Source organism: Cherax quadricarinatus, chromosome 8, assembly GCF_038502225.1.
Source record: "Cherax quadricarinatus isolate ZL_2023a chromosome 8, ASM3850222v1, whole genome shotgun sequence".
In the NCBI taxonomy this organism is placed as follows: domain Eukaryota; kingdom Metazoa; phylum Arthropoda; class Malacostraca; order Decapoda; family Parastacidae; genus Cherax; species Cherax quadricarinatus.
This window is the reverse complement of record NC_091299.1, coordinates 6540489-6557685: the sequence shown is the minus strand read 5'-3', so window position 1 is coordinate 6557685 and position 17197 is coordinate 6540489. Positions and strand designations below refer to the sequence as shown.

The window sequence follows — 17197 nt, the reverse complement described above, 5'->3', positions numbered from 1 at the left end:
GGCCTGACGTACACGGTGTACAGTGTCGTGAATGACTCTTACTTAGATATCGACACGTTATTCTCAGGTTTGCCAGGCGCCTCTATGCTGCAGCAGTTATTTGGTTGATGTGTGCTTCAGGAAATGTGCTCCGTTTGATGGGAGTGTGACGACTTGTATACAGGGCCCTGGGAACGTGAAACATTGTGTACTCACCTATTTGTGGTTGCAGGGGTCGAGACACAGCTCCTGGTGTGTGTGTGTGAGTGTGTGTATACAGGGCCCTTAAGAGTATGATTGTTGGTATACATAACTCTGAAGTATCATATATGTATGATTGTGGGTATACACGATGTGACCTAACAAGGCCTGGGAGTGTGAAACACTGTGTAATTGTTGGAGTAAAGGGCCATCGATTAAGATGACCGTTCAGGAAGGTGTGGACTACCCAAGACCACTTGAGAATGTGTTCCTCAGTCGATAGACTGAGGAATTTAGTACATATTAATATGTGCGTGTCGTTTTCTATGTACCTCTGGATTTGCCCCTTATATAAGTAGTGTTTTATATAGTACTCAAAGATATCTACGTAAAACTCCCCATCCATTAATAAAGTTCATTATTTTATAAACCCAGCTCAAATATTTAATAAATTTTCAATAAAATCATCCCTTAACTTTTATTAATCCTCATCAATAAATTCGTTGTATCTACCCATTTTTTTTTTTTAACAAATTTGGATAAACCACCATACTCAGGATGGTGCTAATACATAGTGTTGAAATGTGTCAACCTGAGCTGGAAGACTTCAGTAGGGCAATGGAAGGAATATCGCCAAGTATTCCAGCAAAGGTTTATCAGCTACGGCAGCCACAAAGGTTCCCTTCCATGGAGCATAACTGGAGTTACTATCTACCTAAGTTAATTGAGGTACAATGAATTTAAACAAAACTTGTGAAACAATGAAGGTAACAGTGTTGTTGCAGACAGTGTTGGTGGTTGCAACTATGGTACTTTCAAGACAACATCGTTTGAGTAGGTTCTCCAGCATCATTGCGGCCAACCCTACTCTTGATGCCTGGAACAACGCGTGAGAGTGTTTACAGTACTGATGACCAAAACACATTGCACCACCACACAGGATGTATACACCGTGAGGTGTATGTCTCTTGGTGCACATCTACTAAAAGGTTACCTTAATTCCTATTTTAGGGATTAAAGTATTCTTGCTGAGTGTTAACAGGTTATGTACAACTTTAATGACTCTCTTGTAGTCGATAGGCTTAAATCCCCCATTAACTATTAACCAGCCAACAACCACTACTCCCACCAATACAACCACAACCACCACTACCACTGCTGATCAACTACTCACCCGGGCGAATGTCTTCCACTTTTCTTCAAGAAGTCGCTGGATGATCCCACCTTCCAGCATATCCAAATGTTCACTCTTCGTGCCGTTGAGGATAATCATGAGTGCAGAGTTCCAGTCTGCAGGAGTACGTACACTCAACACGAATAACAGAACAGAAAAACACTAAAAAAAAAACATATTTAACGGAGGCAACAGGTTCCTGGATGGATGGGTGCCATACAAATAATTAATGGGAATAAAGGGAAGGACGAAAACACTCTCAAACGATAGAGTCAAAAGAGGCAACTGGAAAAAGCATAACAGTAACGCAGTAAATACTGTCAACAGAGCTGAAGATGGTTATTTTTATTTGAGGAGAAGACAGAGGTTGCAGAACCAGCTTTTATCGTTCCAATAAATGCTGGTTCTGTCTTTACCATTAAACCCATAAAAGAAGATTCTCAACCGAATTAAGAAAAAGTCACTGGAGGCCCACTAAACTCTTAGCCATTAAACTTTTTAACTTTACCACCAGAAAATCCACCAAATTCTCTAATTTCGGAAGAGAAATTAGTTAATTTCTCCACTAAAACCATTCTCTTCCTTTACCCCCGTTAATCACGCAAGCAAACACACACATATCTCTGACTCACTCGTCTCACAGTGTAACTCAAGAATCTCGCCACTAAACTCATTAATGTTTCCACTAAACTCGCTTCTCTCTGCCCCACCACTTACTAATCATCAGACTCGGTAATATATCTACCACTAAGATCTTACAGCAGTCTCACTAATAGCGCCACCAATCATTAATCTTTTCAACACGCACCAGCCATCCAAACCCTTGCTAATCGCTCCATCCATGTTTCGATCACTGGCTAACATTATTAACCACCCCCAACCAGAATGATTATCACTCAATTATCTCCCCACCAAACATATTAATATCTTCCCACTCACTTGTTTCCCCGCTGGGCCTGATGGTGTCCAGGGCGTTGAGAGGGTAAGCACTGCAGGTGATGTTCGAATATCGCCAGAACTCGATGCAGGTGAGTTCGAGCATCTCCTTGAAGATGGTGGAGCGGGCGAGGCGGCAGGCCAGGGTGAGCGGCGTCAACCCCGCCATGTTCATGATGCCGTCCTGGGCAGGCAGACGGGGGTGACGCAGAGCGTACGAGAACATCCCCTGAGGAGGAACAGAACTTGCGCATCTCCTGAACACGTAGAAAAACCTCAGAGAATGAAATGTGTAGAAAGTGTAGGGAGGCCTGGTCACAGACCGGGCCGCGGGGGCGTTGACCCCCGGAACTCTCTCCAGGTAAACACTCGAGCAGATTAAATAACAAGTACTATTAGCAGAGGTAACATATTATTTTTTAAAGACAAATTATTTTCTTCTAAGGTAAGTATATGACTTGTAATATAGAGGAAATGTGAAATAAATTCTAACAAAATGTTACAGACAGAATACCAGATCCCCAGCTGAGTGGTTCGTGCCGTTCATGTTGCCATGTATGATCGAGCTCTAAACAGGAGACCACTCGTAATTTATTTCAGTAAATGCCGTCAGGCAGCAAGTGAGGGTAGCTAGCCACTGCCTGCTGACGAACACATGATCAGGTTCAGAAGTCATAATTTAATGAAGCTATACATAAACTCACAACCAATAAGGGGGGGTTTTAAACTGTTGTGAAAATACGATTCTAAGACAGGATACTTCATCACTGTGATTTGTTCACCTGGAATAAATAGTTAATACTGAAAACGGATAAAGCAAAGTCGTGCACATGTTCATAAAGTCACTGAAAGATCTCTACCGCGAGGTATGTGTTGACTTTTTTTAAACAGTCCATCCGTATAGCAATCTTTACTCGAGAAAGGTATTTACCATATTTTCAGGCATATAAGGCTGGCTTTTCTCCCCAATAAGTCTTAAAATCACTCTGCGCCTTATATGCTCAAGGGTCAAGGGTAGGCTTAGTGTTAAGCTTTAGCAGTTGTTTACTAATGTTACGTCACAATTGACTGGAAACATCCTCTCATATGATCGTGCGCCTTATATGCTGAAAAATCTGGTATTCGTGCGTAATATTCTAGTGAATCATTATTAAACAATAACAGCAGAAGAGAGGTGATATTCATCACGTGACGTCAAATAACGTCGGTTATGTGAAGACGACGGAAAGCAGATCACAGGTATAAGGATTAATCCCATAGTTTATGTAAGGGGAGGAAGTTAGAGAAGGGCAGAAATTTTGAAAAAATAAAAAAAGGTAAGGGATGTAGTAAGAAGAGAATAAAAGAATAGTAGTGGCGCTTCCACTCTGATGTCTAGGACAGAATACATATCTGTAAATTAAAAAGCAATTGGCATGTGACACATAACATGTCCCAAGGCAACTGCATAAATATGAGAACATACAGGTATACATATATGAGCAGATAAATATGTATACGAGGTTGTCCAGTAACTGCAGATTTTTTTTTTTTAACTTTTTTTTTTCAAGAGTATACATGGAAAAGATGTATGAGAGTATACAGCAACACAGGACAGGAGGCTGGGTGAGAGGCAGCTGAGAGGCACTAGAAGCGGATACATTGTTCTGCCAAGACGTCAAATATGGAGCTCTCAACAAGGACTTATCAGAAGCCTCTTATGTTAGGGCTGTGGTAGGGACCTGCCACTCCTATCATGGTGATCTGAGTTAGTCTTCGAAGAGGTTCAAGTTTGAGAAAGTATCGTACTGATGATGAACAGTGTAGCTAAGGATTTAAAATTTATGTTGATATGTGTTGATGATACCAAAGTGGTTTCTGTGATGATACCAAAGTGGTTTCTGTGTTGATAATACCGAAGTGGTTTCTGTGATGATGATACCAAAGTGGTTTCTGTGATGATGATACCAAAGTGGTTTCTGTGTTGCTGGTACCAAAGTGGTTTCTGTGATGATGATTTCACATTGTCTGTCATCTGAAGAGAAAACATCAGTAAACGCAGAAAGGCAAGAACACTGTAATGACTGCCATTCACTGCTCTAAAATGGTTGAAATATAAAATAAATTCAGAAGTATGAATCTGATGGATCAAATAAAATGAACATAACACAAGAGAACAATTAAAACAAAGACATACGGGTGTTTTTTGACTTCCAGAATATAGCTATGAATAGCACTTGTATCCAAGAAGACCTGTTGAAAATACAATGAACCAGCAAGAAAACGAATGGCAACTTTGGATTACTGGCTGCTGGTTGCCATCTGCCAGTTACATTAACAATTACGTTAACAATTGCAAGTCTTCAGAAAAAGAAATGTTCCTGACTCTGCGTTGTTATTATAACATTCCCGGGGGAATGCTAAATCCATAGGGGTTATTCAGCGTCTAAGGGAATTGAAGGCATTTAGGTTCGATCCAAGGAAGAGGAGCATAGGTCTGATCAAGAACACTCCTTTAACATTAACATTAAAGTTCTCTCTCAGCAGACTCATCGCTTCCCTGCTGTTCACTGGTGGTATCTTGTACCATTTTGTTGTTCTCATATCAAGTGATTTCGGTGTCCAGATTTGGGACTAATCCCTCTAGTATTTCCAGGTGTAGCTTATGACATATCGTTCTCGCCTACGTTCTAAGGAGTACAACTCCAGGGACTTAATTAAGGCGCTGCAAGTAAATTAAGTGCCTGACTGAGTTTATACCAGCTGTGATGGTTCTCTGTACACAACAGACAGGAACTGCTTCATGCACAATGTGAAGACGTTTTACCGACCAGTGGTTATATCAACACTTACAATCGCTAAATGTATTTATGATTGTACTTTATTGTATCTTGATCAAAAATAAGTTACTTCATTACATTTATATTATATTGTTCTTATAACATTTTCAGTTTGGTTCTGGAGTGATTTTTCCATTATTTTTTGCAATATTATATAATTATAATCATGGGGGAGCGCTAAACCCGCGGGATTATATAGAGACTGTGGAGGGGGAGTGGAAGGTATTCAAGGCTGATTTCAGGGAACTGGAGAACAGATCCAATTCCTTAGATCAAGAGCACCTCCCCAGCGTCAAGGCACCTCCCTTAAGGGGATTTTTTGCAACAATAAATTAATTGACTGAGACGCTGCTTTTGAGAACCACAAAGACGTATGTCTCGAGTGGTATACACTTTTTTTGTTTATTTATTTTTTTCTCTTTGAAAGGTGACTTCACAGAAAATCTTAAGATGCATAAATCAGTTAGAAACAACTTTTTCTTAATTCGATAATTATTATTCTACTGTTCAGAGTAAGTCGATCTGGCTCGTAATTTAGCAGATCTTGAATAAAAAAAAAATATGCAAGAGATGTCAAAATAGAGTAACGAATAATATATTGTGAAGAATTCAAATCGAAAAATATCTAGCCTCGTCAGTGTCTCTTGTTTCACGGCAACAAGGACAGGTATTGTGTGCTTTTGTTCCTGTTGTGTGTTAATTTGTGTGTGTGTGTGTGTGTGTGTGTGTGTGTGTGTGTGTGTGTGTGTGTGTGTGTGTGTGTGTGTGTGTGTGTGTGTGTGTGGGTGTGTGTGTGTGTGTGTGTGTGTGTGTGTGGGTGTGTGATGTTGACTCAGTTCTTGCATGTGTGGAACGACTCACCAGCTGGTTACAGACCACTACCATGTGGAGGATCATGTTACCGAAGGAGTCCTGAGCGTTGGGATCAGCGCCGAAGTCCAGCAGCTTGTTGTAGACCGTCTCGTTGCCCAGGCAGGCTGCCCAGGCCAGTGGGTACTCCCCGAGGTAGGCCAGACCCTCGTAGTCTGTGTTTTCTGGTCCTGGAGGACACGTCACCTGCTGGTCCTTCGGCAGGAAGAAACTCCCTGCAATTATTATTATTATCATTATTATTATTATTATCATTATTATTATTATTATTATTATTATTATTATTATTATTATTATTATTATTATTATTATTATTATTATTATTATTATTGTTGTTGTTGTTGTTGTTGTTAATTGTTATAGTCATGTGATGCACTAACCAGATAGCTCTTACTGTATCTAAGGAATGAGAGACAATTAGGTTTGATATAAGGAAGAAGGTCGTGGCTCCAATTACTTGGAACATGAGCCTATCACTGGCATCAACGCATCATCCTAGAAGGGGAGAAACTTACAGATAATTGAAGTGTCGACGTAGAGGCGGTGTAATGTGACGTGATGTGTTGTATTGTGTTCTGGTAGTGTTAATAAGTGTGTGTGTTGTTTTGGTGTAGTGTTAATAAGTGTGTGTGTTGTGGCAGTGTAGTGTTAATAAGTGTGAGTGTTGTGGTAGTGTAGTGTTAATAAGTGTGTGTGTTGTCTTAGTGTAGTGTTAATAAGTGTGTGTTGTGGCAGTGTAGTGTAATAAGTGTGAGTGTTGTGGTAGTGTAATGTTAATAAGTGTGAGTGTTGTGGTAGTGTAGTGTAATAAGTGTGAGTGTTGTGGTAGTGTAGTGTTAATAAGTGTGTGTGTTGTGGCAGTGTAGTGTTAATAAGTGTTAGTGTTGTGGTAGTGTAGTGTTAATAAGTGTGTGTGTTGTCTTAGTGTAGTGTTAATAAGTGTGTGTTGTGGCAGTGTAGTGTAATAAGTGTGAGTGTTGTGGTAGTGTAATGTTAATAAGTGTGAGTGTTGTGGTAGTGTAGTGTAATAAGTGTGAGTGTTGTGGTAGTGTAGTGCTAATGAGTGTTGTGTTGTGGTAGTGTTGATAAGTGTGTTGTGTTGTGGTAGTGTTGATAAGTGTGTTGTGTTGTGGTAGTGTTGATAAGTGTGTTGTGTTGTGGTAGTTTTGATAAGTGTGTTGTGTTGTGGTAGTGTAGTGTTGATAAATGTGTTGTGTTGTGGTAATGAAGTGTTTACAAGTGTTCTGTGCTGTAGTAATGTTGATAAGTGTGTTATGCTGTGGTAATGTTAATAAGTGTGTTGTGGTAACTCACACTTCTGAGGCGCAGCATACGAGCTCCTGGCAAATCTAATAGCGTTTCGACACCCGAGTAAGGAATTGTTTAAGATTTTGGCCACCATGTACGTCAGGCCCATACTGGAGTGTGCAGCATCAGTATGGAACTCACAAATGATCAAGCACGTCAAGAAATTAGAGAAAGTGCAAAGGTTTGCAACAAGAATAGTCCCAGAGCTAAAGGGTATGTCGTACGAGGAAAGGTTAAGGGAAATCAACCTGACGACACTGGAGGACATGTAGGATGGGGAGGGACATGATAACGACATATAAAAATACTGAGAGGAATTGACAAGGTAGATAGGGACAGGATGTTTCAGAGATGGGACACAGCAACAAGGAGTCAGAACTGGAAGACGAAAACACAGATGAGTAACAGGGATGTTGAGAAATATTTCTTCAGTCATAGAGTCATCAGAAAGTGGAACACTATTGAGAGTGATGTAATGTAGGCAGGATCCATACATAGCTTTAAGAAGAGATACGATAAAGCTTATGGAGTATGGAGAGAGTGGACCTAGTAGCGACCATCAAAGAGGCGGGGCCAGGAGCTGTGACTCGATCCCTGCAACCATAAATAGGTGAATACATACACACAGTGAGAGGACTGGAGGGGGACAGTGAGGGGACTGTAAGGGAAGGAATAAAGCTCCTTAAGGAAATGATATTAGGCCACTGGGGCATCTGGAAGTACTTAAATCGGACCCAGAGTTAAGGAGGGGAATGAATTAGGAAAAGAGGGAGAGGTTGCTTATCATTCATGGGCTCCATAAGGCAGAAGGGCAAACCTATAATGAAAGAAAACAGGGGGAGGTAAAAGAGATTGAGAACATCATTACAGTAACAGGAGAGGACATGAAGTGATAAATTTTCAGAGAATTGGGTAGTTTACCTGGAGTTTACCTGGAGAGAGTTCCGGGGGTCAACGCCCCCGCGGCCCGGTCTGAGACCAGGCCTCCTGGTGGATCAGAGCCTGATCAACCAGGCTGTTGCTGCTGGCTGCACGCAAACCAACATACGAGCCACAGCCCAGCTGATCCGGAACTGACTTTAGGTGCTTGTCCAGTGCCAGCTTGAAGACTGCCAGGGGTCTGTTGGTAATCCCCCTTATGTGTGCTGGGAGGCAGTTGAACAGTCTCGGGCCCCTGACACTTATTGTATGGTCTCTTAACGTGCTAGTGACACCCCTGCTTTTCATTGGGGGGATGGTGCATCGTCTGCCAAGTCTTTTGCTTTCGTAGTGGGTGATTTTCGTGTGCAAGTTCGGTACTAGTCCCTCTAGGATTTTCCAGGTGTATATAATCATGTATCTCTCCCTCCTGCGTTCCAGGGAATACAGGTTTAGGAACCTCAAGCGCTCCCAATAATTGAGGTGTTTTATCTCCGTTATGCGCGCCGTGAAAGTTCTCTGTACATTTTCTAGGTCGGCAATTTCACCTGCCTTGAAAGGTGCTGTTAGTGTGCAGCAATATTCCATCCTAGATAGAACAAGTGACCTGAAGAGTGTCATCATGGGCTTGGCCTCCCTAGTTTTGAAGGTTCTCATTATCCATCCTGTCATTTTTCTAGCAGATGCGATTGATACAGTGTTATGGTCCTTGAAGGTGAGATCCTCCGACATGATCACTCCCAGGTCTTTGACGTTGGTGTTTCGCTCTATTTTGTGGCCAGAATTTGTTTTGTACTCTGATGAAGATTTAATTTCCTCATGTTTACCATATCTGAGTAATTGAAATTTCTCATCGTTGAACTTCATATTGTTTTCTGCAGCCCACTGAAAGATTTGGTTGATGTCTGCCTGGAGCTTTGCAGTGTCTGCAATGGAAGACACTGTCATGCAGATTCGGGTGTCATCTGCAAAGGAAGACACGGTGCTGTGGCTGACATCCTTGTCTATGTCGGATATAAGGATGAGGAACAAGATGGGAGCGAGTACTGTGCCTTGTGGAACAGAGCTTTTCACCGTAGCTGCCTCGGACTTTACTCTGTTGACGACTACTCTCTGTGTTCTGTTAGTGAGGAAATTATAGATCCATCGACCGACTTTTCCTGTTATTCCTTTAGCACGCATTTTGTGCGCTATTACGCCATGGTCACACTTGTCGAAGACTTTTGCAAAGTCTGTATATATTACATCTGCATTCTTTTTGTCTTCTAGTGCATTTAGGACCTTGTCGTAGTGGTCCAATAGTTGAGACAGACAGGAGCGACCTGTTCTAAACCCATGTTGCCCTGGGTTGTGTAACTGATGGGTTTCTAGATGCGTGGTGATCTTGCTTCTTAGGACCCTTTCAAAGATTTTTATGATATGGGATGTTAGTGCTATTGGTCTGTAGTTCTTTGCTGTTGCTTTACTGCCCCCTTTGTGGAGTGGGGCTATGTCTGTTGTTTTTAGTAACTGTGGGACGACCCCCGTGTCCATGCTCCCTCTCCATAGGATGGAAAAGGCTCGTGATAGGGGCTTCTTGCAGTTCTTGATGAACACAGAGTTCCATGAGTCTGGCCCTGGGGCAGAGTGCATGGGCATGTCATTTATCGCCTGTTCGAAGTCATTTGGCGTCAGGATAACATCGGATAGGCTTGTGTTAATCAAATTTTGTGGCTCTCTCATAAAAAATTCATTTTGATCTTCGACTCTCAGTCTGGTTAGCGGCTTGCTAAAAACTGAGTCATATTGGGACTTGAGTAGCTCACTCATTTCCTTGTTGTCATCTGTGTAGGACCCATCTTGTTTAAGTAGGGGCCCAATACTGGACGTTGTTCTCGATTTTGATTTGGCATAGGAGAAGAAATACTTTGGGTTTCTTTCGATTTCATTTATGGCTTTTAGTTCTTCCCGCGATTCCTGACTCCTAAAGGATTCTTTTAGCTTAAGTTCGATGCTTGCTATTTCTCTGACCAGTGTCTCCCTACGCATTTCAGATATATTGACCTCTTTTAGCCGCTCTGTTATTCTTTTCCGTCGCCTGTAAAGGGAGCGCCTGTCTCTTTCTGTTTTACATCTACTCCTCCTTTTTCTTAGAGGAATAAGCCTTGTGCATACATCGAGTGCTACCGAGTTAATCTGTTCTAGGCATAAGTTGGGGTCTGTGTTGCTTAGTATATCTTCCCAGCTTATATCGGTTAGGACTTGGTTTACTTGGTCCCACTTTATGTTTTTGTTATTGAAGTTGAATTTGGTGAATGCTCCCTCGTGACTAATCTCATTATGTCGGTCTGGGGCTCCGCGCATACATGACTGAACCTCAATTATGTTGTGATCTGAGTATATTGTTTTTGATATGGTGATATTTCTTATCAGATCATCATTGTTAGTGAAGATGAGGTCTAGTGTATTCTCCAGTCTAGTAGGCTCTATTATTTGCTGGTTTAAATTGAATTTTGTGCAGAGATTTAAAAGCTCGCGTGAGTGTGAGTTTTCATCAGAGCTGCCTCCTGGTGTTATTACTGCAACAATATTATTTGCTATATTCCTCCATTTTAGGTGCCTTAAGTTGAAATCCCCCAGGAGCAAGATGTTGGGTGCAGGAGCTGGAAGGTTTTCCAGACAGTGGTCAATTTTTAACAGCTGTTCCTGGAATTGCTGGGATGTTGCATCCGGAGGCTTGTAGACTATCACAATGACTAGGTTTTGGTTCTCGACCTTTACTGCTAAAACTTCCACTACATCATTTGAGGCATTTAGCAGTTCTGTGCAAACAAGTGACTCTGCAATGTACAGGCCAACCCCCCCCCCTTTTGCCTGTTCACTCTGTCACATCTGTATAGGTGGAAAAGAACTGCCTTATCAAATTGACATTTAAGACAGAAGTAGTATGTAGCAAGATCATACAGAGGAAACCACTGTTTAAATGTTCCCAAAAATACCTGCGAGTGTACCTCGACCACGACAGAAAACAAAAAGAATGGGAACAACCGAAAGAATAAGAAGGTGCCACAGACAGGAAGGGGAGACAGAGCAGGTATGACAGACAGAAGAGGGCAGCCTTAGGGGAAACATCAAACACAACCACCCACAGCATCCCTTCAACCCCTAACAACCCATACCAACCAGACACTATAACCAGAAACAAACCAAACTCCACATCCACAGTCCCCCACCCAGCACTAATACTACCACAACACCCCACCATAACACCCAGCCTTGTATACCACACGTTCAGCCTGCACCAACTCCTCCCATCCCCCTGAATACAGTTCTGGAAAGGAAGCTGAAGGTATGATATACAATCTGCCATCAAACAGCAGAAGACCGAGACAAGAATATGATGACCAGGAGGCCTAGTCACAGACCGGGCCGCGGGGACGTTGACCCCCGGAACTCTCTCCAGGTAAACATCTCCAGGTAAACAGTAACATAATAGTGGTAGCAAGAAATGACAGAAAAAATACACCAACACAAAACACTTCTGGACAGTAAGCAGGCTTTAGACATAGTTCCACATAAGAAATTAGTGCAAAAGCTAGAGGATCAGGCATGTATAACATGAAAGGCACTGCAGTGGATCAGAGAATACCTGACGGGTAGGCAACAACGAGTCATGGTAGTACGTGACGAAGTATCAGAGTGGGCGCCTGTGACGAGCGGGGTTCCACAAGGGTCAGTCCTTGGATCGGTGCTCTTTCTGGTATATGTGAATGACATGATGGAAAGGATAGATTCAGAGGTGTTGCTGTTTGCAAATGATGTGAAACTAATGAGGAGAATTCAAGTGGATGAGGATCAGGTAGGACTACAATGGTTCTGAACAGGCTGCAGGCCTGGTCCAGCAACTGGCTCCTGGAGTTTAACCCCACCAAGTGCAAAGTCATGAAAACTGGGGAAAGGGCAAAGAAGACCGCAGACAGAGTACAGGCTAGAGGATGCCAAAAAGTCGGATGAGTATAATACCGAACACATCTCCTGAGGCGCACATCAACTAAATAACTGCTGCAGCATACGGGCGTCGGCAAACCTAAGTATAAGTTTCGACACCTCTTACAAGACTCTGTACACCGTGTACGTCAGGCTCATACTGGAGTATGCAGCACCAGTCTGGAACCCACACCTGGTCAAGAATGTCAAGAAATTAGAGAAAGTGCAAAGGTTTGCAACAAGACTAGTCCCGGAACTAAAGGGTATGTGTCCTACGAGGAGAGGTTATGGAAGATCGACCTGACGACAATGGAAGACAGAAGGGATGGGGGAGGGGCATGATAGAAACTTATAAAACACAGAGAAACTGATAAGGTGGATAGGGACAGTGTTTTCAGAGATGGGATACACCAATAAGGGGTCACAATTGGAAGTTAAAAACTCAGATGAGTCACAGGGATGTTAGGAAGTATTTCTTCAGTCACAGAGTTGTCAGAAAGTGGAAGAGTCTGGAGAGTGATGTAATGGGGTCAGGATTCATACTTATCTTTATGAAGAGGTACGATAAAGCTCATGGTGCAGGGAAAGAGAGGACTTAGTAGCGACCAGTGAAGAGGCGGGGCCAGGAGCTATGGATCGACCCCCTGCAACCACAATTAGATGAGTACACACACACACACACACCGTGTACGTCAGGCACATATTGGAATATGCAGCACCAGTATGGAATACACACCTGGTCAAGCACGTAGAATTTGGAGAAAGTGCAGAGGTTTACAGCCACGGAATATGTCCTATGAGGAGAGGTTAAGGGAACTCAGCCTGACGACACTGGAGAACAGAAGGGCTAGGGAGGAGATATGATAACGACGTATAAAATTCTCAGAGGAACTGGGACAAAAGGAGCAACTGGGCACAACTATGAGTTGAAAGCTCTGGAGTTTACCTGGAGTTTACCTGGAGAGAGTTCCGGGGGTCAACGCCCCCGCGGCCCGGTCTGTGACCAGGCCTCCTGGTGGATCAGAGCCTGATCAACCAGGCTGTTGCTGCTGGCTGCACGCAAACCAACGTACGAGCCACAGCCCGGCTGATCAGGAACTGACTTTAGGTGCTTGTCCAGTGCCAGCTTGAAGACTGCCAGGGGTCTGTTGGTAATCCCCCTTATGTGTGCTGGGAGGCTGGGAGGCTCTGATGAGTCATAGTGATGGTAGGAAGTATTTTTTCAGTCTTAGAGTTGTCAGGAAGTGGAACACTCTGGAGAGTGAAGTAGTAGAGGCGGGATCTATACATAGCTTGAATAAAAGGTACGATTAATCCCCCCAACTCCTCGACGACCTGGAAATATAAACACTTAAACAGCATAATGTGATCCTTTATTGACAACGTTTCACCCACACAGTGGGCTTTATCAAGTCACTGTGTGGGCGAAACGTTGTTAATAAAGGATCACATTAAACTGCTTAAGTGTTTATATTTCCATTGTGTCGGTATTTTATACCATTTATTTCTTCAAAAACCTACACCTACTCACTATACAAAACATTCACTATTACTACTGTGCATCCTACATTTACAGAGGATTTTTTTTTATTATCACACCGGCCGATTCCCACCAAGGCAGGGTGGCCCGAAAAAGAAAAACTTTCACCATCATTCACTCCATCACTGTCTTGCCAGAAGGGTGCTTTACACTACAGTTTTTAAACTGCAACATTAACACCCCTCCTTCAGAGTGCAGGCACCGTACTTCCCATCTCCAGGACTCAAGTCCGGCCTGCCGGTTTCCCTGAACCCCTTCATAAATGTTACTTTGCTCACACTCCAACAGCACGTCAAGTATTAAAAACCATTTGTCTCCATTTACTCCTATCAAACACGCTCACGCATGCCTGCTGGAAGTCCAAGCCCCTCGCACACAAAACCTCCTTTACCCCCTCCCTTCAACCTTTCCTAGGCCGACCCCTACCCCGCCTTCCTTCCACTACAGACTGATACACTCTTGAAGTTATTCTGTTTCGCTCCATTCTCTCCACATGTCCGAACCACCTCAACAACCCTTCCTCAGCCCTCTGGACAACAGTTTTGGTAATCCCGCACCTCCTCCTAACTTCCAAACTACAGAGGAATATAATGCTAATATAAATCTCGACCTGAAGTATTTTCTTGATAGTTACAACAGGACCCACAGACACAATACTAGCCACTAAAATCTCTATGACTTTCTCCACGTCCAACTAAATCTTTTCAGAAATTCAATGTACATAAAAGGGCCTAAAATACGAAGAAACTATGCATGCATATTCTCAATGTCATGAACACTAAAACATTATAAACAATATATACTTTGACTACCTGTAACCCTCCCAATCGCTAAACAATTGATTGTGTTCCTTTTAAGTAAATAATCAAGCTTGCAATTCTTCTCAATTAAAGTTGTTAAAGCTATATAGCATAAATTAATAGAATATTCAATTCTCTTGTGCCACCCATCAAACATTCACAAATGAACAGCGTCGAGCTCTGTGTAAACAAAGACTCCCCCGAGGCCTTACAACTGGAAGTGCACTGAAAAATCTTATGAACCAGGGTAACACTGCTGACATTGATAATGTCTGCTGTTTATATGATTATTTTTCATTATGCTGAGAAACTGAGATCCCAGGACTTCTATAATGGATCAAAACTCGTATAAACTTTCTATTGTATCACATAAAAAGATTTCCTGACCTTCACCATAAAGTAACTATCGAACCCATTGATGTTGTGTCTACAAGAGTGCAGAGTCCCTGAAAAATTCCAACCCCCTAAATTGCCATCATTTGTTGCATATAACCTCAAATCTGCTAACTCTTGTGTTCTACATATTAAAAAATCACTTCCCCATCAACTTCTCACACATAAGAAAACAGAGAGACTACAATACCAAGGTGTTAGGATTTATGTTGGGAACTCTGCTCTCAACATATTTAACTTGTATGCTCCTGCTGATAAGTTTAATTACTTGGAGCTCCCAACTTGTGCTCAGTGTGAACCTACTCTTATTATTGGTGATTATAATGCAAGACACAAAAGCATTGGAAACTCACACTTTGGTAATCGTAATGGTAATCAACTGTTGTCACTCTTAAATAGTCATGTTAATGTGCAAACTGTAGGTGACCTTGAAGCCACACATATCTATGAAGGCGTCCTTGATCTGTGTCTTGGCTTCAACATTACTTTTGCCAGCTGTGAGTCTTCCATTGTAACAGATATATTATCAGATCATTTCCCAAGGCTAACCTCTCTAGATATTGATAATACTATCCTCCCTGGTGGGATATTCAAACGGAAACGTTTTAATGCTCCCCCTGATCACCATGATGACTTTGTCGCACATGTGACTGACTGGTATAATTCCTATGAGTGTTCCTCTGTTGAGACCTTAACAATGACCTTGTGAGCAGCATTCAGAACTCATTAGAACCGCCACTGAAACCTCTTGGTACTCTAACCCCAGCTACCATCCATAATAAATATACCTCCTATAAAAACCATACTTTTTACAATGATCCTAAACATTGAACATTGAAACGTACTGCTCGCAGACAAGGCCTAGCCTATAGAAAACATCGTACCCCTGAAATGCTGAGGCTCTTTCAAACTGCCCTTGCTGCTGCCAGAGAGCGTATGACAGAACTGCGGCAAACAGACTGGGAAAAATTTGTCAATGGTCTCAATGCTCACACCCCACTTAGCCGGGCATGGAGGGACATGAATAGAATTAAGGTTAACAGAACTAGTCAGATCGCGCACCCTCATCTCTTACAGAGGGCGAATGAGTTAGTCAGTGCTTGGGCTGCTACATCTAGCTATGACAATCTTCCCAGTACCACACAGGCGAAATTAATGGACAAACATGATGCTAGAGAGAGATTGATTTGTTTTATGCTCAGCAAGGAAGGTGGCTGTAACATTCCTTTTACTAATTCTGAACTTGATGCAGCACTAACTAAGAGCTACTCCACGTCGCCTGGGGAGGAAGGTATTACCTACAACATATTCAGATTGCTGTGTTGAGTACCAGGTAATCTTTTACTCGAATTACATAACATGAGTTATGTAACTGGGGAGCTCCCTAAATCATGGACCAACAGCCTCATCATTCCAATTCCGAAGCTCAATCAACAAAACTTATCTCGTCCAATATCTCTTACTTGCTGTTTGTGTAAAACATTCGAGAGGATGATTCTTAATAGTCTCATGTACAGAATCTAACAATTTTTGTCTCCCCGGTTGCATGGTTTCATGCATGGAAGGAGCGTGCATCATTGCATAACCACCTTTCTCACTTTGTACGCTGACAGCTCATACACTTACTTCCTTGACATTAAATCTGCTCTTGATGTAGCCAACCGATGTGTAATCATTAGCGAACTTGCCAGAATGGATGTTGGAGGATGGCTTCTCCGCTGGATTAAACGCTACCTGTCCTTACTTAATGCTATGTCTAGCCAGCCCCATCATTATATGATTAGTTTTGCTGGTAAGCAGTGCTGAAAGATCTATTCAGTCCTTATAGTAGAGAATTATTTGTGCCGTATAGGTTATATGCAGCCTTAATAACCCTCGTGTAGTCGATAGGCTTTAAACCCAATATACCAACCAATAGCTGTGCTAATAGCCAGAGCACAATATCATAGAATTTGACAGCAGTACAGGTAACAATGGTAGTTTTACCACAGTAATTTCTATCAGTTTCAGAATTACCATTAACAAAAAAATTAGACAGGAAACAGTGGTGGACTCACCCACAGCTCTCTGTGTGAAATCTGCTCCACACGCCACCAACATGGTTACCAAATCATTGTTGGAGTAGGCGATGGCCAAGTGAAGAGCGCTCGCACCTGCAGGCAACCAAGTTTACAGTGGTGTGAATTTGTTGCAGTGGTGTTACATTGTTACAGATATATATATATATTTTTTTTTTATTATCACACTGGCCGATTCCAACCAAGGCAGGGTGGCCCGAAAAAGAAAAACTTTC

General features: G+C 42.3%; 1 protein-coding gene across 1 annotated transcript in view; it reads right to left on the bottom strand.

Moving 5' to 3' along the window:
• Positions 1-17197, bottom strand: part of iav (transient receptor potential cation channel subfamily V iav) — a 106591-nt gene that overhangs the window by 33256 nt on the left and 56138 nt on the right. Inside the window, exons 5-8 of the mRNA XM_070082816.1 lie at positions 16962-17057; positions 5971-6194; positions 2294-2519; positions 1355-1470 (exon numbers count right to left, since the gene is read on the bottom strand). Coding sequence (XP_069938917.1) covers positions 1355-1470; positions 2294-2519; positions 5971-6194; positions 16962-17057 — 662 coding nt within the window. The remainder of the gene's footprint in view (positions 1-1354; positions 1471-2293; positions 2520-5970; positions 6195-16961; positions 17058-17197) is intronic.